This window comes from Lagenorhynchus albirostris, chromosome X (genome assembly GCF_949774975.1).
Source record: "Lagenorhynchus albirostris chromosome X, mLagAlb1.1, whole genome shotgun sequence".
NCBI classification, from domain to species: Eukaryota; Metazoa; Chordata; class Mammalia; order Artiodactyla; family Delphinidae; genus Lagenorhynchus; species Lagenorhynchus albirostris.
In genome coordinates, this window is record NC_083116.1 from 34,140,696 (window position 1) to 34,164,147 (window position 23,452).

At 41.2% G+C, this 23,452-nt stretch overlaps 1 protein-coding gene across 1 annotated transcript in view; it reads left to right on the forward strand.

The window, feature by feature from the left end:
• The window catches only part of LHFPL1 (LHFPL tetraspan subfamily member 1), a 43,120-nt gene extending 20,873 nt beyond the window's left edge, over positions 1-22,247 (forward strand). Inside the window, exon 3 of the mRNA XM_060138416.1 lies at positions 22,066-22,247. Within this exon, the coding sequence (XP_059994399.1) occupies positions 22,066-22,247 (182 nt within the window). The remainder of the gene's footprint in view (positions 1-22,065) is intronic.
• The last annotated feature ends 1,205 nt before the right edge of the window (positions 22,248-23,452 follow it).

The window sequence follows — 23,452 nt, forward strand, 5'->3', positions numbered from 1 at the left end:
ACGGGAATAAAGACACAGACCTACTAGAGAATGGACTTGAGGATACAGGGAGGGGGAAGGGTAAGCTGGGACAAAGTGAGAGAGTGTCATGGACATATATACACTACCAAACGTAAAATAGATAGCTAGTGGGAAGCAGCCACATAGCACAGGGAGATCAGCTCGGTGCTTTGTGACCACCTGGAGGGGTGGGATAGGGAGGGTGGGAGGGAGAGAGATGCAAGAGGGAAGAGATATGGGGACATATGTATATGTATAACTGATTCACTTTGTTATAAAGCAGAAACTAACACACCATTGTAAAGCAATTATACTCCAATAAAGATGTTTAAATATATATATATATGTATATATTTAAGGAATAAGAAGTGTTGGCAAGGATGTGAAGAAAAGAGGACACCTGTACATTGCTGGTGGGAATGTAAATTGGTGCAGCCACTATGGAAAACAGTATGGAGGTTCCTCAAAAAATTAAAAATAGAACTACCAGATGATCTAGCAATTCCACTTCTGGGTATTTATCCAAAGAAAACAAAAGCACTAACTCAAAAAGATATATGCACCCCTATATTCATTGCAGAATTATTTTCAGTAGCCAAGACATAGAAACAACCTATATGTCCATTGATGAATGAATGGATAAAGAAACTGTGGATATATAGACAATGGAACATTATTCATCCACAGAAAACAAGGAAATATTGCCATTTACAACAACATGGATGGACCTTGAGGGCATTATGCTAAGTGAAATAAGTCAGACAGACAAAGACAAATACTGTATGGTCTGAAAAAAACAACCAACAACAAAAGAAAAAAGCAAACTCACAGATACAGAGAATAGGTTGGTGGTTGCCAGAGGCAGAGAGTAGGGATTAAGTGAAATGGGTAAAAGGAGTCAAAAGTCACAAACTTCTGGTTATAAAATATATAAGTACTGGGGATGTAATGTACAGTATGGTGACTATAGTTAATAATACTCTACTGTATATTTGAAAGTTGCTAAAAGAGTAGATCTTAAAAGTTCTCATCATAAGAAAAAAATGTATAACTGTGTGGTGGTGGATATTAACTAGACTTATTGTCATGATCATTTCACAATATATGCATATAGTGAATCATACATATTGTACACCTGAAATTAATGTCATATGTCAATTATATCTCAATAAAAATAAGAAATTAACAACTATTTTAAAGAGAAAAATAAACAATAATCATGAACTTGAACTGAAATCTACAATGGGAGGGACCTTGTAGATCAATCAGTGGTCTCATTTACAGCTACTGAGACCCAATAAGCACAGTGACTATCTCAATTCCCCACTAGGGACTTGGGGCTAGCTCACTGACTCTCACGCACACTGAGATGTTGCTCAATGGCAATCCAATATCTGTTTGTTGAATAAATCACCTATTCAGTAACAAGGGGAAAGTCAGACAAAGGCTCCCAGCAATGGCCAAGTGCCAACTTTCCCACACTTTAATTTGATTAAGTAAATGAAAGATTTAAGCTGAGAAAGTTGTTTCGTTGATGGTTGTTAACTGAACTCTAGACATCAAATGAAGATTTCATGGACTTGATCCCACACAAATGAATCTATCTCGGTTCAACATTAAATGGATGCATTTAACTCCACATTCTAGTTACTTCACCAAGCCTTTCATTGGCCTCACCAAGAATGGGAGCCAGGGAAGAACCCATGGGAGGATTGCCTAGTGGTAAGAGTGGGCTTTATCATAGCTACACCCTTAGTTCTGTGACCTTGGGCAAGTTTTTCAGCATTTGGAGCTTATTGCTACTTCCTGGGTCGTTGTGTGGATCAAATGACATCACACATGCAAAACCCCTAGTCCAGGGTTTGGTATATAGTAACCAGTCAACATTTGTTGTCTGGTATTATCATCATTATAATGATACCGATTGTTGAAATGAAAAGGTCCCCAGTACTTTAGTTTTCAGAAAAAAGCAAGGAACCACTTGTACATAGCATGATGAATAACAACACAGGCTAATAGTAGAAAAACCTGGGTTCAAATGCGAGCCCAGCCACTTACTATTTGTGCATCTTCGGACACACTACTCAGCCTCTCTGCATTTCCGTTAATGGGGTGGATAAAAATATTTTTCTCCCTAAGGTTATTGAGAAGATTAAGTGAAGTAAGACACACCTAAAAATATTTAGCACACTAGGTTGCACTAAATGTAACCTGTTGTTAGTAGGTACTCAGCCCAGTTCTCAAGAGCCTCTTTGGAGAGGATGCCCCAGGCTTGACTTCTGGGAGGGAGGGAGGGAGAGACCCACTCAACTTGACAAAGGCCCACAACAGAGGCTACCTAAAGGCCTTGTGTATGTGCCCTGTGTTTCCTCTCTCAGAGGCCCATTTCCTTTTTTCTCCCATCATTTCCTTTCATTCTTGCCAATTCAAAGCCTTTTATGGTGACTCGGGGTTTGGCCTTTATGGGTTCAGTTTACAGGCGTTTCCTGTTACCTTTCCTCTCTGTCAGTTTCCTTCTTCATGGACGTTTTCTTGTGCTCACCAGAGCATAATAAAACAGCTTAATACATTCTCATGTCCACAGAGGGGCAGCAGAGTGTGGTAGAAACAGCCCTCGCCTGGGTATCAGAACAGCTGGGTTTTAATTTTCCTAAGCTTGCTTGGGCATGTCACTTTCCCACTCTGAGCCTTGGTTCCCCCGTTTTTACATAGAGAGCATTGGACTAGACTGACGAACAACTAGAGGCCACAGATACCTACCTAACTCCCTGTCGTGACCTACCTACCTTTGTGGTGAGGCCCTTGATCTAATTTCATATTTATTTTGTTCTTAAAAACCAGAAGGATAGTGAAGAAGTAAACCAGTCTTCTTAAGGCAACCCTCCTAGAGGATAGGAGCCTTTTAGTATCACTCACCCATGCGGTGGGGCTAGGGATTAGCCAAAGGGCTTGCCAGAAGCAACTCATTCATTGGGCAACATCAGCTAGAATGCCCTGGGCAGCCAATCCTTCTGGAAAACTTACGGCTCAGGTGTTGCTTAAGGTTTTTCAGTTGCCCTCCTAGCCTAAACAGAGAGAAGTCTCCACCCAGAGGAGAAGCTGGGCTAAGCTGGAGGAGGGATTCAGTGGGTGAGGGAGCAACTTAATTCAACTGCAGATCCCTGGTGCCTGGCACACTTTTGGCACTCTCTAAATGTTGCATTGAGTGGAATGAACAAATTGTAGGGTGGCTCTGTTGCCATCTTACTGTGTGACCATAGCCAAGTCATTTCAGTTCTTTATTTTTTGTGTGTTTTAATTGAAATACATTTGGTATATAGCATTGTATAAATATAAGCTGTACAACATGTTAATTTGATACATTTATATATTGTAATATAATCATTAGCACCTATATTACATTATAATTTCTTTGTAGTGGTTGGAATAATTATGTTCTAGTCTCTTAGCAAGTTTGGTGATTATCATACAATATTGTTTTCTATATTTACTGTAATGTGCATTAGATCTCTAGGGCTTATCTAGTACTTGTTGCAATGTTTGTATCCTTAAACATCTATTCTCTCACCCCGCAGCCCCTGATAACCACCATTTTATTCTGTTTTTTATGAGTTTGGCTTTTTTAGATTCTACATACAGATTTCAGCTCTTTCGACCTATTTCCCCATGACTAAAGTGAGGATGATTTTATCTACCTTCAGAGATTGTTTTGGCCATGAAATGACAAAGTTTACATGAACGTGCTTGATGAAAAAAATGCCCAACAGGTGTAAGGGGTAAAAAATGAGAAAGCTGATCTACCATTAACTTCCTCCTCCCTATCATTTCAGTAGCTAAAATTCAGTGCTAGTTTTCTCACTGACCATCTCCTGTTAAAAAGAGAGAAGGACTCAGGGCTTCCCTGGTGGCGCAGTGGTTGAAGAGTCCGTCTACCGATACAGGGTGACACAGGTTCATGCCCCGGTCCGGGAAGGTCCCACATGCCGCGAAGCAGCTGGGCCCGTGAGCCATGGCCGCTGAGCCTGCGCGTCCGGAGCCTGTGCTCCGCAACGGGAGAGGCCACAGCAGTGAGAGGCCCGCGTACCGCAAAAAAAAAAAAAGAGAGAAGAACTTAAAGTAATGAGACTCTATACATCACATGGAATGCTAAACTATTTTTATTTTGAATAGAAAAAATAATGGTGTTTATAAACATTTCAGTCTTTCCTGAAATTCCCCATATGAGAGGAGGGTGCATACCCCTGGAGTAGAGGATCCCTAAGGTGACTTCCAGCTTGGTGACTCCAGAGGGAGGCAAGGCTCTAAAAAGGCCTCAAGGGCGTCCTCAGCTTTACTTGGCCCTATTTCCCCACCCAGTGTCCCGCAGAGGGTCTAGTGGGCTCACTGACTGAAACAGTGAAGGCAGAATTGTGAACCAGTTGTCTATACATCAGACCACCACGCGATGGCAGTAAAGTCAGGCAGATTCATTCTGTTCTGTTTCTTTCTCGGTCCTGCCTGGTCCTCAGGTCAAAGAACGTGATTCACGCTTAATTTCCTTGCTTCCATTTCCTCCACACAATTTCCTTCTATAAACTTCAGCATCAGCTTTCTTTGTTCCCTTTAGTGAGTGAGTGTCTTTCCCTGTCTATTCTGGGATGATACTATCTCCTAAGCCTCTGTTTTAAAATCAGAAATCATTTTTTAATTGGAGGTGTTAATACTGCAGCAACCATTTCACAGGGCTCTTGTGAGGATAAAATGAAATGATATATACCTAAAACATTTAGTACAGGGTCTGTACTCAATAAATGTTAACAATAACTGCTATTATAATTACTGTTATTATTTTTATAGTTTAGACTGACCCAGAAGTTTCTTTTTTTAAGTAAAACGAAAATGGGTTTCAAAGTCAGGAGCCAGAAAGAAAACCAGGGACAACTCCTTCACATCCTAGGAGCAATTCTCTGGCTAAATTAATGTTACAGGGGTGAAAATATATGTCTCTGTGTTGTTTCATATGACTTTTTCAAACCATCTTCACCAAGCCCCATCCAGGTGAATTGAGAAGAATTGCATCAGACGTATCTTTCAAGCACTGCATCGAGCTAGGTAGGTCCCAATAAATGTTGATTCCCTTCTACTTTTCATCTAAAAGCTAGACCAGTTTGGGCTCATGATACGGTCTGATTCAGGTGGCTTCCCACTGTGCTCTGCATCAAAATCATTTGGGCCCTCTCCTCAGAGACAGTGATTCTGTAGGCATGGAGTAGGGCCTAGGAATCCGAATTGTAAAGTTCTCCCCAGACATTTTTGGGAACTGGTGGACTAGTTGAAAAGTGTTTAGCTGAGAGAAAAGGGAGCTGAGAAGTACTGATCATTCTAGGTGCCATGCTAAGTGCTTTATATGTGTCATCTCATTTGATCTTCACAGCTACCCTGAGAGGTAGGTGGTGTCACTTCTATTTTACCCATGCGGGACCTGAAACTCAGAAAGGTTAAATGACTTGCCTAGAGGTTTAGTCTATAAATGACAGGGCATGGTTTCAAATGCAGTTCCTTGTAACCCTCATCCCAGGCCCTTCTCCCTGCACCACATGACTTACCGAGCACACATGTGCCTGGTCCTGTCTCTACCCGCTGACTAAGTGGGAACCTTGGTCAAACACTTCATCTGGCTGCTCATTTGCTTCCTTATAACAATATTTCTGTCTCTGGCTGGGAGTTGATAAATGAATAATATAAATGAAAAAGGACTAAATGAAATAATGGATGGAAAAATGACCTTGTAAAATGGTAAAGTGCTATACACATATTGTATTATTTGTGGCATTGGTTATTGCTCAGGGAACTTGGGTCCCAGGAAAGTCTCTATGGTGTAGATACATCTGTTGACCAATGGAGCATGGATAGAAACAGCTGATGTTCAATGCTGGCGTTGCTGATACGGGGTAAAGTCAATGGCTGGAATGAGGGTGCATTCATTCCTGAGTTCTGAGGTAGGTTAGCTTGCCAGGTCTGGCCTTTTAACACTCGTAAGTTTTTGAATAGTATGTCAAAAATAGATAACAGTCACTCAATAAGCATATTCTGGACACTTACTATATACAAGCTGCTAAATGGACAACTGTACATAATTCATAGAATTCAAGAATACAGTCTTCAAGGAGCTTGTAGTTTATTTGAGGAGGCATGATATATATATACAAATACATACATATATATATGTGTATATATATATAAAACAACGGACATCTAACAAATACAACCATAATAATGTCAATCCCAAACCATAATGATGTCAGTCATCAGAAGGAATAAATACTGCTAGCAAAGGCATACAATGAGAACTCTATAATCTGTCTTCTTTCCCTTAGTATCAGTTATCTGGATAACAGACAACAGTTCCTGACTCTCTATATCAGTTCCTCAAGTTACTGCACACTGCTGCCTTGCTCTGTGGCCTAAGTGGCTTTTCAAAAGGGCAAATCTGATGCCATTCTCATTTTTTAGCAATGGTTCCCCATTGCCTTCAGGATAAAGTCCAGACTCCTTAGTATGGTCTATGGGGACCCTGGCCATCATTTCCATCACCACTCAAGCTGCTTTTGCCCAGTCACCCTGAAAATACCATGTTCCTTCAAACTTTTGCAACCTTTCATGTGTTCTTCCCTTGTTAGAAATACCTTTTTCCCCTTCCTCACCTACCTAACTTTTTACTTTTTCTTGAAAACTCCCTGCTCCCTTGAAACTGGATTTGATGCCCCTCATCTGTATCCTTATATCACTCTTTGCTATAACACTTGTCACACCAATACTCTGTTTAGTTGTTCCACGTCTGTCTCTGGTGCCCTTTCACTCATCTGGTTTGTTGATCTTACATATCTGAGAACAACATGTTTAAAGTACTTAACACAGTGCCTGGCACATAGATGCATTTGACCAATATTGGCTATTTCTATTCCAGTTACAGACTTAATTAGCTGAGAAAATTCAAATGGATGCAAGAAGAGGTCTATTGAGCAGATGTTAGAGAAGAGGGGCCAGTTTTTTAGAGGTCAAGTATCCTAGAGAACTCATGCTGAGTCAGAGAGGTCCAATACTTGATTAGATATTTTTTATTTTTTTATTTTTTTTAAACCTGTCTCTTTAGTCTGTTTGGGTTCCTATAGAGACACCAAAGACTGGGTAGCTTATAAACAACAGAATGTTTATCTCACAGTTCTGGATACTGGGCAGTCCGAGATCAATGTGTCTGGTAAGGAAATGCTTCCTGATTTCATACAGGGCCATCTTCTCTCTGTGTCTTCACATGGCAGAAGGGGGCAAGGGAGCTGTCTGAGGTCTCTTTTATAAGGGAACTAATCCCATTCATTAAGGCTCTGCCCTCATGACCTAATCACCTCCCAAAGCCTCCACCTCCAAATACTATCACACTGGGCGTTAGCATTTAACATATGAATGGGGGGAACGCGGACTTTTAGTCTATGGCAGTTCCCAAAGATCTTCTGAGGAGCTGCTCCAAGGGTAGTTGATGGGCAGTATGAAGGACAACACAGAGTGACATGGAGGTTTTTTTCAGGGGCAAGTAGGAGTCAATCTTGGAAAAGATCCAGTAGCATAATTTAAATTGGCCTGAGACATAATTCCTCCCCCTCACCCCCAGTGGAATAAAAAGATGAGCAGAGTAGCTAAACCTCAGGCTAGTTATGCAAGAAATGATATAAGTAGGAAAGGCAGGCTGGCAAAGTATGAAGTTAAGTCAGAAACAAATGCTCAGTAGTGGTGAGGAAGATTTCAGTAAAAGGATTCAATTTGTTTAGCAGAAGTTTGTGTAAGAGAGAGAACAAAATCAATCAAATCAGGGCATCTCTGTCACCATGAGGATTTGACACTTTACTGAGTGAGTGCTACCCTGACTTTCTAGCAAGTGCCCTGGTCTGCCCTTACCCTTTAGAGCATTGGGTTTGACCAAGACAGAGTTGGCAACTCACAATGTCCTGCCTCCCTAGCAGACCTGACTGAGCCAGCCAAATAGTGGCTACTAGCAATAATATGGTTACCTGAACTACTGAAGTTTTCAGAGGAGTTTGTTTGTTTGTTTGTTTGGTCTGTGGTTTGTTTGTTTCCTTCTTCTCTGGCAAGGGAGCCTGATAGGCTCCTGGAATCTTCAGTAGGTTCTGCGCCTCCAGTCTGGGCTCTTCCTGACACTCATATCCAGCCTAGAGAGTGAGAAGAGAGCCCATTCTCATGGCTTTGGCTATCTTTTTACTGGGGTCTGTGGTGGGTGTGGAGGGAAGGGTATTCGGCAATTACCTTTGAATTCATTGGCTTTGCTTTATCATTAACGATTATTCATCTGTACTGAATCCAGCAGAGAAAGTTCTCTGCTCATTTAGCTTGGCCTTGGCTTGGCTACATTGAAAATGTTTTTGTGCTGCTACCTATGTAGACCTTAAAGTCAGCAGGATTTCTCGGAACAGATGGGACCACCAGCCTCTTCCAAAACCCTGCTGTCTGCTTAGCACTAAATTCAGGTCCCTGTGGCAAAAAATATGTTGAATAAGCAAATAGCAACCTGCCCTCTTCCTCACCACGCCCCCCCCTCCCCGCACCAACCATGCACACCAAACAGCAAGCGGTGGTGGGTTGGAGCTCTGGTTTCATAAGCTTAGATGGTGCCACAGTAATGGGAGCAGCACCTGGTTTTTCTGAGCTGGGTCTGCTTCAGAAAAAATAGGACTCTCATTAGGAAGAGGTCTGTTGAAGAGCTCAATCTCTTTAATCTCTTCACTCCTCAGTGTGTCTCGTGTTCTCGAGTGTTCTAATCTTCTAATATTATCTCCACAAACTCCCCCTGCCTTTATTCTCATCCTCTTCCACCTACTGCATTGACCCTCCTTTAGTCTCTTTCTCTCCTTTGATCTCTCTCTAGTCCTTCCCCTCTCGATCTACTCTGTAGAATTCCAAAGGAACCTTGGGTGTCTCTCTGTAGCTGAGTATCTTGCCCTTAGGGCCAGTGCAATCAGCCTGATTTGATATGATGAAGGCTGTGAAGGCCCCCCAGGTGGCTCCCAGACAGACATCCGGCATATCTCGTATCTATCCTGTCCCTCTGCTCTGGGTGCTGAGGTCGAGGGCAATATGCTGGTTCTCACTGCAGGTCCTCCTCTGTCCATGTAGTCACTCCTTCCCTTATCTTGCTTCTCTAAGGCTAGAGTAGTGTCTCTCAAATTCCCTGATTATTGGAGTATCTTAGATGAAAAAAACAGATGTTAATATGGTCCTCTCTGCATTCTACCTCAACCACCTCCCGACATCCTGACTCCATGAGTTCCTAGAATTTGTATCTCATCTTTGTATAGGAATTCAGTCTTCTCTCTACACCCTTGAGCTGTTTACCTCCTTAAAACAGCTTTATTCCTTCTTGCCCTACCCTAAGGCTTGCTTCTATCAGCCTCTCCCCTACCACACTAATATCTTTGGCTTTTACCACTGATCCCAAGTCACAAGTAAGCCTTTTTCTGGAGTATTAGCTCTCAGAACTTGACTTTTGGCCACTCTTGCATCAAATCAAAACTTCATGTATCTGAAAATTCCATTACATTTCATCTAGCCATAGTCAGTTTTCAAGGTGTTAGTGGTTGTTATTATTCTTTCTATATCCCTGCTTCTCTGTCTCCTCCTCCAACCTTTCAGGAGCCTAGAATTCCATCAGATGATTCTCTAAAATGTAAGACCTGAGAAACCCCAAAGACAGACTTACCTCACTCTTGTTTTTAATTAAGACTTTAATAAAACAGTTTAAGGTTCACAGCGAAATTGAGGGGAAAGTACAGAGATTTCCCATATGCCCCCTGCTCCCACATATGCACAATCTCTCACATTATCGACATCCCCCACCAGAATGGTACAACTGATGAAGCTACACTGACACATCATAATCATTCAAAGTCAATAGTTTACATTATGGCTCATTCTTGGTGTTGTACCTTCTATAGGTTTTGGCAAATGTATAATGACATGCGTCCATCATTACAGTATTTATCATACAGAGTATTTTCACTGCTCTAACAATCTTCTGTGCTCTGCCTATTCATTCCTCCCTACATACCTCCAACCACTGATCCTTTCACTCTCTCCATAGTTTTTCCTTTTCCAGAATGTCATATAGTTGGAGTTGTACAGTATGTAGTCTTTTGGGAATGGCTTCTTTCACTTAGTAATATGCATTTAAGGTTCCCCCATGTCTTTTCATGGCTTGAGAGCTCATTTCAGCACTGAATAATATTCCATTGTCTGGATGTACCACTGTTTATGTATCCATTTACCTAATGAAGGACATCTTGGTTGCTTCCAAGTTTTGGCAATGATGGATAAAGTTGCTGTAAACATCTGTGTGCAGGTTTTTGTGTGGGCATAAGTTTTCAACTCATTTGGGTAAATACCAAGTAGCATGATTGCTGGATCATATGGTATGAATATGTTTAGTTTTGTAAGAAACAGTCAAACTGTCTTCCAAAATGGGCGCACTCTCGTTTTATGCCTTTCCCCTCTTCCTTCAAGGAGGACTCTTTTCTTTGGATTACTTCTCTGGCATTTATGGCTTCTGAGCTAGAACTATGACCATGCTTCCTGCAGAGAAATATTCTCTGTCAGACTCATTCTTACTCTAATTCCCAACTCTGACACCCACACCAGTGTTGGACCCCACAAAAAGCATTGGCTTGTGGCTAACCCTTCCCACTAATGAACCATTGACAGCTGGCCAGACACCAGGTCCCTGAAGAGCATAGGACTGGGGCTCTAGGGGGAGGGTCAGTTTAAGTAGCAGACAGTGATAATTTGTTCTCTAAACAGCAGAGATATAATAAGATAACTTAATGCTAAATCAAAGGAAATAGAGTCAAACTCCAAGCCAATTTGATTTGCAACTTGGAATAAAAGCAACGTGTCTTGATTTAAATGTCAGGCCCACTGCTGAGTGATGATTTAATAACTTTTATGAGGGATCTTGTCACAGCAAATTCAACACTGGAATAGAATGACTCACAGATAGGGTGTTAGAAATGATACAGAAGAGCACAAAAAGGAACAGGCTTATCTCAGGGCTAATCCAAAAGCTTTGCGTAAAGCTAATCTGCAGTTAGGACCTTTTCTCTCCCCCATCCACCCAATCTTTCTCTTCACAGACACCTATGCATGTATGTAGACACAATCCCCAGGTGTGATGTCAGCTCACTGAAGTATTTTCTGGGGACACAGGTCCTTGAACAATTCTAGCATGGAATTGCATTCAGTGCATTCTATCTAAAAGGCAAGGCAGCAGTGAGCCTGGCTATTTCTGAAGAGGATCTCAAAACCTCATCTGGTCCTATTGCTCTATCTTTACACAGGTACTTAATTATTTTCTCTCATTTTAAGGGCAAGAGAGCTGAGATCCAGTAGGGTTAAGAGATTTCTTCAAAGAAAGAAACGTCGTATATCTCTTGACTCCCAGGGAATTTGTAGGTCCTTCTCAATACCTTGTGAGATCTCTCCTTGACCTTCTCCAGCCTCCCTGGGCTAGCACACTAGAATGCTCAAGGCTGACCAGGCCCCACTTTCAGCCAGCTTCCCAGGTCAGTAAGGAAACATGCACAGCTGTTCTTAAGGGAGAAGGATCCATTCTGCTTTGGTAATCTTTCAGTCACTAAGATTCGTTTTGGAGGTAATTCGAAGTATAAACATGTGGTGTTTGCCTAAATGATGGTTGATAAACCTTGAAAATATTAACATTTTTGGCCAGATCATTTTTTGTTGTGGGAGGCTGCTTTGTGTATTGTTGGATGTGTCAACAGCATCCCTGGCCTCTGGTTAACCGGTCCCTGCCTGTAGCATAAAACTACCTCCAATCCCTTTTACACAGAGCTTTTAGGTTAATCTTCCCAAACTGTACGTCCAACTCAGTGGTTCTTAATGGAAAGCAATCCACCCCCTACCCTGACCCCACACCTCCACCCTCAGGGACATCTGTTTGGCAATGTCTGTCAATATTTTTGGTTTCCACAGTTCAGTGGTGGAGGGGTAATTTGCAGACATCTAGTAGGTGGAGGTCAGGGTGTTACAATGCACAAAACAACACTCCCCCCCCCATTACAACAAAGAATTTTTTGGCCTAAAATGTCAATAGTGCCAAGGTTGAGAAGCCTTGCTGTATCATACCATTCTCTGATCAGAAACTTTCCATTGTTCTCCACTCCTTGTGGGAAAGATGACAGATTTCATGGTCCTTCCTGGTCTAGATTCAACTTATTATTTGCCATCTACAGCTTCTTTTCTGAAACATGTGATCTGCTTTCTCGCTTATATAACTTTGCTCACACCAACCTCTCCCCCTGCACAGAATGCCCACGTCCCACTATTAAAGTCTGGTTGAAATGCTATCTCCTCTATAAAGTCCTATCTGAGCCTGAATCCTCTCAGCTACAAATAATTCTTTCCCTGGATGTTACTGGACTATTTTACTCAGTTGTCTCTTAAAGCATTTATCACATTCATAGTAGAATGGAAAATTTGAATTAAAAGTTGCTTTTAGAAATCTCTCCAGTAAAATTCCCTTCACTTTAAGAAAAGGAAATTGAGACCAAGAAAGGTGGAGTGATTAGTTGAAGGTATCATACTGTCTCATAAAACTTGGACCATAGTAATTTGTATCCTTGACTCCACTCTCCTGGCATGGTTGAAACGGATGACCATGGACTTAGTCTTGGCATTCAAATCTCAACTCTGACATTCGTAAGTTGGTAAAGTAATTTACCTTTCTGGGATTCGGTTTCCTCAGCTCTGAATGGAAATAATTATGGCTGTTGTGAGAATCAAATGAGATGGTGTATTCAGAATGTATGGCACATAGTAGGTACTTGATAAATATTTGTCAGATGGATAGAAGGATCAACTATACTTCAAGGAATAGAAGTTAGGGATTGGTGATGGTCCACGGGACTTCACTAAAAGGTGATTGGAGGTAAAGTGTGGTAGTTCATTGCCACTACTCCCTACATTTGCATCCTTCCATAGAAAACACGAGTTCCTCTGTAAGCCATCAGACCAGTGTCCAAGCTTTCTGTGGAGTAGGTGAGTAATGACAGCAGCTCTCAACTTGGAAATGTAGTCCTTAAAAGATTTGCTTTTTTTTTCCCCTTTTGCAATGCTAGTCATGTAACATCTCTGTTCCCTCAAGCAGATAACAGGTAGGGTTGTAGGGAGAGGACTGGATAGAAGATATATTTCCTCTGTTTCTCTTTGGTTTCCTGTGTGGCAGCAGCCTTGGCCTTAGATGCTGTTCAGTGGCCTAATAGGCATCTCCGTGAGAGGAAACTCTGCCCTTGGGGTGGCAAAGGGGGCACTTTGGTGTTGGTTCCTAGCCCAGTGATACCTGGTTCTGACTTGACTTCAATAAGGTTTATTAAGGCCTTTCTAGCTAGCTCTTCACTCTTGAGCTGCCCACTGTGTCAGCTTTCTTCCTGCTTAGGGCTTTGGAGTAATGGCATGCTATGCATTTATTCCTTTCGTTTACAGAAACAAGTCTTTCCCTGGTCCCAGGGGGCATGTACCTAATAGAAAAAACCCTGCTACTCCAGTGGGGGGATGAACTGACAGGCAACTGAAGAAACAGAATGAGACTTCTGATGCCTCTCTAAACTAGACTGGGAGCATGCCAGAGAGGAGGAAGCTTCCCAACAGTGGGCCCACCCCAAGAGCTAGCGCCTGTCTACTTTGCTATGTGAGCACAGGAGAATTTTGTTGGAGGAGGCTAGGAGAGAAGCTCAGGTGAGCCTATTGCAAATTGATTTAGGAGCTCCCTCTTTAGAGCTTACAGGTTAAGTGTCCTATAAGAGGAAAATGGCTTTGGGGAGTATGAGGAAAAGAGTAGAGGGCAGAGAACCAGATTGAAAGTAAAGATACTTGGTCTGGATCCCTGCCACTAACCTCTGCTTCTGAGAGGGTTCCTAGGGCTTTTGATTGAGCCTCACATTCTTGTCTGTGAAGTGGGTGCAATACAGCCTGTAGCCTTCCTTCCAAGGATTGTAAAAGTTGAAGGTTTGCCCATCTCTAGAATTTTCACTCTGTGATACACAAAGCATTATATAAAACCTCCTACTTTTACTGAGTGAGTGAGTCAGTGTCTAAAAGGAGGTATGACAAGGTTGGAGGGGGGGGAATCCAGATCTATTGGCTGCTTGCTTCAACATCTTATTTTTCAGTTCACTCTTCCCAGAGTTCCACTATTATTATTCACGTTGAGGTTACTTTGTAGATAGTTGGATTCCTTTCTTTAAGAAGGCTTCTCTTTCGGATTTACCCCCTCTCTCTGAAGATTGCATTGTTTCAATAGCTACTGTTGTTGCTCTCACCATGAGTTTGGGTGGGGCTATGGGACTTTAGGAAATCATATGACTGCCTAAGTCTATTGGTAAAGTACCATCTCCTCTGAAGAACTAAGATTTGACACTTGCCATGGGAGAGTATAAGGAATTCATTAATTCATTCAGGTACAGAAGGAAAGGTACACTGTACTAATGAGGGCTTTTGATGGAATTTGACTTAGGGATGTCAAGCAAGGCTTCACTAAGGAATTAATGATTGAGTTGAGCTCTGAAGAATGGTTGAACATTCACTAGGCAAAGAGAGTGGTGGGAAGTGTATGTGTACATGTGTACATGCACTAAGCATTTTAGGCAAAGGGAACAGAATGTGCATAGGCCTTATAGCACATTTCAGAAACAAATAGAATAGCTGATTTTATAATTTTAATTCAAAATTTAAGTCATAAGTTTGGGTGTTAAGGGTTAAAAATGCAAGTGTATCCATCTTTTTTTTTTAAACATCTTTATTGGAGTATAATTGCTTTACAATGGTGTGTTAGTTTCTGCTTCACAACAAAATGAATCAGTTATATATATACATATGTTCCCATATCTCTTCCCGCTTGCATCTCCCTCCCTCCCACCCTCCCTATCCCACCCCTCCAGGCGGTCACAAAGCACCAAGCTGATCTCCCTGTGCTATGCGGCTGCTTCCCACTAGCTATCTACCTTACATTTGGTAGTGTATATATGTCCCTGCCTCTCTCTCGCTTTGTCACAGCTTACCCTTCCCCCTCCCCATATCCTCAAGTCCATTCTCTAGTAGGTCTGTGTCTTTATTCCCGTTTTACCCCTAGGTTCTATCTTTGAAGTATTGTTAGGCTAAATCGTACTGAGCACCCAGTGTTGACAGAGCATGGGAGTGTTATCAAGAAAGAAACAAATACATTCACTCTGTTGAGCCAACAATCTGGAAGGGGGTAAAGAGTAGGTGAAAACTGCATGATATAAAAATCTTCCTTCCAACATTTTGCCTAACAAGTACACCTACATAAGGGGTGTATAGATGAATTCCTGGAGGGCTACTTGGTTGAGGTGACTCGAGCCCACTGGGGTTAGTCAGGGAAGACTTCCTGGAGGTGCTGAGTCCTGAAGAGTATTCTGAGGAAGATATGAATTGGTGAATAAGAGGAAAGAAGATGTTTATGTCAGGAGAGACAGCATGAGTGATGACTTGGTGGTAGAAAGATTATTTCTGAGGTAGGAAATTTGGGATAAATTAGCCTGGCCCTAATGAAAAAGCAAAGCAGCCTGACTTCGGGGCATCTTAGACTCTTTATATAACATGGCAACCAGACAATTAAAAGAAGGAAAATTAGGTTCCCTGGGAACCATGTGAAGAGAAATAATTGGTTATTGAAAAATAAATTGTCATGAGGGGAGATCAATCAAGATGGTGGAGTGAGAGGACATGAGGCTCACCTCCCCCCATACAAACATCAAAAATGCATCCATATGGGGAAAAATTCTCGCTGAAAATCATCTGGAAACTGGCAGAAGGACTCCTGCACAACCAAGTCTGTACAAAAGATACACATGTAATTGGGTAGGAAGGGAAGAAAAGTGATCGGGTCAGGACCTACATCCCTGGGAAGGGACTCAGAGGAAAAGGGAGAATGCAAAGATGGAGACCCAACTTGAGGATTGACCAGTGAGAGACACAGATTGTGTGCCCCAGTCCCGGGGTCTTATGCATAGGAGACAAGCCACCTTGGCTGGTTGGAAAACCAAAGGGACTAGCAGGAGGGCTAGTGGGAAGCCTGGACTCTGTTCTTGAGGAGCATGTGCTTGTGTATGCATGCTTGCTTGCCCCCTAAGCGGGGCAGAGAGAGGTCTGCTCTGGTGGCTGCCGAGTTTCCCACAACTGCCCCACTGCTTCCCAGCCCAAGCTAAACAAACACTCCAGCCCCACCCACTCCACATCATAGTGCAGCACTGGATCTGGGGCAGCCACAAGCGAGGAGAAGAATTGACCACGGGATACAGAGGTGATCAGGTCTCAGGGCAGAACCTCGGTGGAACAGCAGTGGCTGGAACAGCAGTGGCTACCATTGGCGCTTACTCAAGCAGTGCATCAGAAGCAGCCTAGACATCTGATGGTGGCCATTCCACTATAGCTCACCCCCAAGTATACACTGACAGTTCACATGGGCCCTGCCTGTCTTGTGGTGTGGCTCCACAACAAGGTATGGGTGGCAGCTATGAGAGACAAAGGGGACTTGCACCTGAGGCTGTGTCTGAGGAGAGAGAGGAAATAATTGCAGGCGCCTGTACAGGCAGCACATCGGAGACAGTTTGGATCTCTATCTGTGGCTGACTTGAGCAGAGAGCCTGCACAGGGCCCCTTTGCTTCAGCACTCCCCATCTCTGGGGCAAGGATCCTAGTTTGGGGAGAGGGGAAAAGACACACATAAAGGCAACAGAGCCAGCTTGGGCTCAAACTTCAGGGCTTCTGCTCCAGCAACATGGGATCAGATCCCACCCTTGATAGGGTGGTGACAGCCACTGAGCAGAGGGGAAGTCCCACCTCACACTGGCTCCAGCTCTAGCCCCTCCATCTCCAGCCCAAACACATGGAGATGAAGCAACATGCTACTAAAAAACAATGGGTTGGGACTTCCCTGGTGGTCCAGTGGTTAAGACTCTGAACTCCCAATGGAGGGGGCACAGGTTCGATCCGTGGTCAGGGAACTAAGATCCTGCATGCCACACAGCTCAGCAAAAAAAAAAAAAAAAAAAAAAAAAGTGTCAATGAAGAAATCAAAGAGTAAATCAGAAAACACCTTGAGACAAATGAAAGTGGAAACACAACACTCCAAAATCTATGAGATGCAGCAAAAGCAGTTCTAAGACGGAAGTTTATAGCAACAAAGGCCTTCCTCAAGAAAAAAGAGAAATCTCAATTAAACAACCTAACCTACCACTAAAGGAATTAGAAAAAGAACAAACAAACAAAAAAAAGCCCAAATTCAGCAGAGGAAGGAAATAATAAAGATCAGAGAGGAAATAATTAAATAAAGATTAAAAAATAGAAAAGATCAATGAAACCCAGACCTATTTTTTGAAAAGATAAACAAAACTGATAAAATTTGTTCACCAAGAATAAAAGAGAGAAGGCCCAGGTAAACAAAATAAAAAATGAAAGAGGAGAAATAACAACTGATACCACAGAGATACAAAAAATAATGAGAATATTATGAATAGTTATATGCCAACAAATTAGACAGCCTAGAAGAAAGAAAATTTCTAGAAACATACAACCTGCCAAGATTGAATCAAGAAAAAACAGATAATTTGAACAGACTGATCACTAGTAGTCAAATTGAATTTGTAATTTAAAAACTCCCTGCAAACAAAAGTCCAGGACTTGATTGCTTCACATAGGAATTCTATTGTATCAAACATATAAAGTAAAATGATACCTATCCTTCTCAAACTATTCATAAAATTGAAGAGGAGGGAACACTCCCTGATTCGTTCTATGAAGTCACCATTACCCTGATACCAAAAGCAAACAAAGATACTAAAAAAAAAGAAAATTATAGACCAATATCTTTATGAACATAGATGCAAAAATCCTCAACAAAATATCAGCAAACCAAATTCAACAATATATAAAAAGTATCATACACTGTGATCAAGTGGGATTTATTCCAGGGATGCAAGAACGCTACAATATTCACAAATCATTCAATGTGATACATGAATTAATAAAAGAAAGGATAAATATCACATGATCACCTCAAAAGATGCAGAAAAAAGTTTGACAAAATTCAATATCCATTCATGATAAAAATTCTCATCAAAGTGGGTATAGAGTGAACGTATCTCAGTATAATAAAGATCATTTACAGCAAACCCACAACTAACATCATACTCAACAGTGAAAAGCTGAAATCCTTTCCTTTAAATTCAGGAACAAGCCAAGGATGCCCACTCTTGTCACTTCTATTTAACATAGTATTGGAAGTCCTAGCCACAGCAATCAGACAAGAAAAAGAAATTAAAAGCATCCAAATTGGAACGAAGAAGTAAAACTGTCACTACTTACAGATGACATGATACAACGTAGAGATAACCCTAAAGTCTCCACCAGAAAACAATTAGAACTAATAAGTGAATTCTATAAAGTTGCAGGATATGAGATTAATATACAGAAATCTGTTGCTTTTCTATACGTTGTTAAAGAACTATCAGAAAAAGAAAGTAAAAAAAATCAGTTTTAAAATTGCATCAAAAAGAATAAAATACTTAGGAATAGACTTAACCAAAGAGGTTAAAGACCTATACTCTGAAAGCTATAAAACATTGATGAAGGAAATAGAAGATGAAACAAAGAAATGGAAACCTATTTCATGCTCTTGAATTAGAAGAATTAATATTGCTAAAATGGCAATACCACAGAAAGAAAGAAATCTACAGATTTAATGCAATCCCTATTAAAATACCCATGATATTTTTCACCGAGCTAGAACACATAAACCTAAAATTCATATGGAACTACAAAAGACTCCAAATTGCCAAAGCAATCTTCAGAAAAAAGAACAAACCTGGAGGTATAACCCTCCCAGATTTCAGGCTATACTATAAATCTACAATAATCAAAACAGCATGGTACTGGCACAAAAACAGACACATAGATTAATGGAAGAGAATAGAGTGCCCAGAAATAAACCCACACACTTATGGTCAATTAATTTATGACAAAGGAGGCAAGAATATACAACAGTCTCTTTAATAAGTGGTGCTGGCCTCTATTTACAATAGCCAGGACATGGAAGCAACCTAAGTGTCCATCAACAGATGAGTGGATAAAGAAGATGTGGCACATATATACAATGTAATATTACTCAGCCATAAAAAGAAACGAAATTGAGTCATTTGTAGTGAGGTGGATGGACCTAGAGTCTGTCATACAGAGTGAAGTAAGTCAGAAAGAGAAAAACAAATACCGTATGCTAACACATATATATGGAATCTAAGGGAAAAAAAGGTCATGAAGAACCTAGGGGCAATACGGGAATAAAGACACAGACCTACTAGAGAATGGAGTTGAGGATACAGGGAGGGGGAAGGGTAAGCTGGGACAAAGTGAGAGAGTGGCATGGACATACATACACTACCAAATGTAAAATAGATAGCTAGTGGGAAGCAGTTACATAGCACAGGGAGATCAGCTCGGTGCTTTGTGACCACCTAGCGGGGTGGGATAGGGAGGGTAGGAGGGAGGGAGATGAAAGAGGGAAGAGATATGGGGATATATGTACATGTATAACTGGGTCACTTTGTTATAAAGCAGAAACTAACACACCATTGTAAAGCAATTATACTCCAATAAAGATGTTAAAAAAAAAAACTAATCTACCCAGTAACTTATAACAAATGTCTTGTGATCTTGTTTTGAGAATAAAGAGATGTAAACTGTTAAAAAAAAAACTGGTGCTGGGAAAACTGGACTGCTACATATAAAACAGTAAGATTTCCTCATACCATATACAAAAATAAACTCAAAATGGGATAAAGATCTAAATGTAAGACCTGAAACCATAAAATTCCTAGGAGAGAATATAGGTAAAACACTCTTTGACATAAATTGTAGCAATGTCTTTTTTGTATCTGTCTCCCAAGGCAAAAGAAATAAAAAGCAAAACTAAGCAAATGGGACCTAATTAAATTTAAAAGCTTTTGCCCAGCAAAGGAAACTATCAACAAAATAAAAAGACAACCTATGAAATGGAGGAAAGTATTTGCAAATGATATGGCCTGCAAGTGGTTAATATCCAAAATATACAAATAGCTCATATAACTTAATATCATAAAAAGGAACAACCCAGTCAAAATTGTACAGAAGATCTGAATAGACATATTCCCAAAGAAGACATACAGATGGCCAACAGGCACATGAAAATATGCTCAATATTGCTAATTATCAGAGAAATTCAAGTCAAACAAACAATGAGACACCACCTCACACCTGTCAGAATGGCTATCATCAAAAAGTCTACAAATAACAAATGTTAGTGAGGATACAGAGAAAAAGGAACACTTGTACTCTGTTGGTGGGAATATAAATTGCTGTAGACACTATGGAAAACAGTTTGGAGAGTCCTCAAAAAACTACTATATGACCCAGCAATTCCACTCCTGGGTATATATCAGGAAAAAACAAAAACACTAGTTCAAAAAGATACGTGCACCCCAATGTTCATAGCAGCACTATTTATACTCCATCATAAAAAAGAATGAAATTCTGCCATTTGAAGATACATGGATGGACCTAGAGAATATTATGCTTAGTGGTTTGTCAGACAGAGAAAGACAAATACTGTATGGTATCACTTATATGTGGAATCTAAAATAATAATACAAATGAACGTACATGCAAAACAGAAACAGACTCACAGATATGGAATACCAACTTCGTTACCAGTGGGGAGAGGAAAGGGGGAGAGACAAGACAGGGGTATGGGATTAAGAGATACACACTACTGTGTATAAAATAGAGAAGCAACAGGATATATTCTATAGCACAGGGGATTATAGCCATTATCTTATAATAACTCTTAATGGAGTATAATCTGTAAAAATACTGAGTCACTATGCTGTACACCTGAAACTAATATAATCTTGGAAATCAACTATACTTCAATTAAAAAAAGTAAATTGTCATGAAGATCAGTCTTGACATCCCCACCTGACTGACTATAGTCAGGACTCACTTTCTGCAAGACTGTGAGGTAGGCGAAAGTCACTGCCCACATTTTTTTTCTCAGAATTCCTTTGCAATTTTGTATCACTGGACATCTACTCCAATTTCTGGAGTCCTATTTGCTTAAGCACTTGATTTTAGCAGTTATTTATTACTCTGATCCCTTGTAATATAATAGCTTTCTTTCTTTGGGCATTGACCTTTTCTGACGGATCTCTGAAAAAACTCAAACACTTCAAAGGAAAGAATCTACCTCTGGTAGAATGAATGATAAGTTGTGGGGTGGATATTTTTGAGCAGGTGACCTTTCCCATTATCCTTCAAACTGAAACTACCCCTTAGAAGCTTGGCCTTGATTCCCATGCATATTTCCTCCCTGGATGTTGAAAAATTAGGTTAGGATAGAGACATGTGGTACGGAGCAAGGGATTTGATTTTGCCTGCAAATTTCCTGATGATACAGGATATAGTTCTTTGAAAACAGTCCATGAACTGTAATATATCAGTGTGGTTAAAACTGTGGAGCTTCAGAGTCAAGATGAGCCAGGGTTTATATCCCGACCCTACCACTTTCTGTGTGATTTTTCACAATTAACCTGTGCCTTGGTTGCCTCCTCTTGTATAAAACAGGGATAATAAGAGTAGCTAACTCATATAGTTACTATAATGATCAATGAAATATATGTCTAAAGAGCTTAGCATAGTTCTTGACACTTGATCAAGTTGTTCTTGTCATCACTGTCATTAGCATCACCACCACTACCACCACCAACATCACCCCCAGGTTCCTACTGTAACAGAATAAAATTTTATAACCTCTTGCTAAAGCTAATACCAGCCATCAGCAAGGGAGGAAAGAGTAAGCCCACCCGCATTCACTGCTTCCTACTCTCACTTTAAACCTAACGTCTCAAAGAGAACGTATGAGAAGACACTCTAACCCTCATGTCTCTGTCCCTGTTTCCACAGGTACCTGTCGGCTTGGCTGGGCATACTACTGTGCTGGAGGTGGCGCAGCTGCGGCCATGTTGATCTGCACCTGGCTCTCTTGCTTTGCTGGAAGACACCCCAAGCCTGTCATGTTGGTGGAGAGCATCATGAGGAACACCAATTCTTATGCCATGGAGCTTGACCACTGCCTCAAACCTTGAGCTTTAGCAGAAGATTGGAGAGGGTGGGAAAGAGGAGGGAAGGGAGCCTTGAAAAGAGGTACTAAGACGAGGCCAGTTCCTACCCACTTGCCAGTAGTGTAACCCAGTGTTTGCATGCTTTTTAACTCCCCAGTCATTCATTTTCGGTTTCCCTTAAACCAGTGGGTCAGTGGCTATTTACCAAATTCATCAAGAACAATAATTCTCAGACTTCCCTGGCGGTCCAGTGGTTAAGACTTCGTGCTTCCAATGCAGGGGGCGCGGGTTCGATGCCTGGTCGGGGAACTAAGATCCTACGGTGTGGCCAAAAAAAAGAACAATAATTCTCTCTAATGTTTACCTAGCTGGTGAGTGCCCACTAGCCCCCAACTCCCAAAGTGCTCCTTCATACAAAATGATAAGACAGATCCTCAGTTGAGAGGTAACTGCACAGTCAAGCAGCTCGTCAGAGCTCTACAGCTCCTATCACTTACCCCAAAGCTTAAAGTCTGGGTAAAAACACTTGTGCATGAAGGGGCCATGAGATGGACAGGGATGGTTCCTACCACTCCATTCCTTTGGTCATCCCCTGATACTTATTGCCATCTCCAAACATCTATGGAGTGCCACTGCCCCAATTTTTGTGACTTTCTCAGGACTATACCTTGACTCGTCCTCTTTTTTCCTGTTTTTCTTCCTTGCCGGTTGTGAGCAAGATTATGGGGAGGGTGACTCCCAATGGGGAAAACACTAATCAAGGATGCTTACATATAGTCTAAGACCCCTTCCTCATAATGCTTTAGAATATTCATAAAAGTTCATTTTGTGTTCTGGCTGGGTGACTGGCATCACAATAGTGGCAAGTATTCCCTAGTCCCTTATAGATACAGAAATGGTGTTCATCAAATGTTCTGAGCAGAGACTAGCATTTGTTGTGTGCTCAATAAACACAAATTCAGAATGATGATGACAAGGATGTTTCTGCTGGTTCCTTACTGAAATTCCTATTAGAGTTCATTTTTATTGACAAGGAAATCCACAGTGGCCTTTTGCCCCTATAGTCATTCCTAGCATGATACACATTTCTCCACTTGTTTCAAAGACTATTCATCAAGTGCTTTCCCTTCCATCTGGGGTGAATTAGACATAAAAGAACAGAGTCCTGATGTCACCTAAGGCTGATGTATTTTTAGGCTTGGCCTCCATCCCATCTGTGCTCAAGGCTG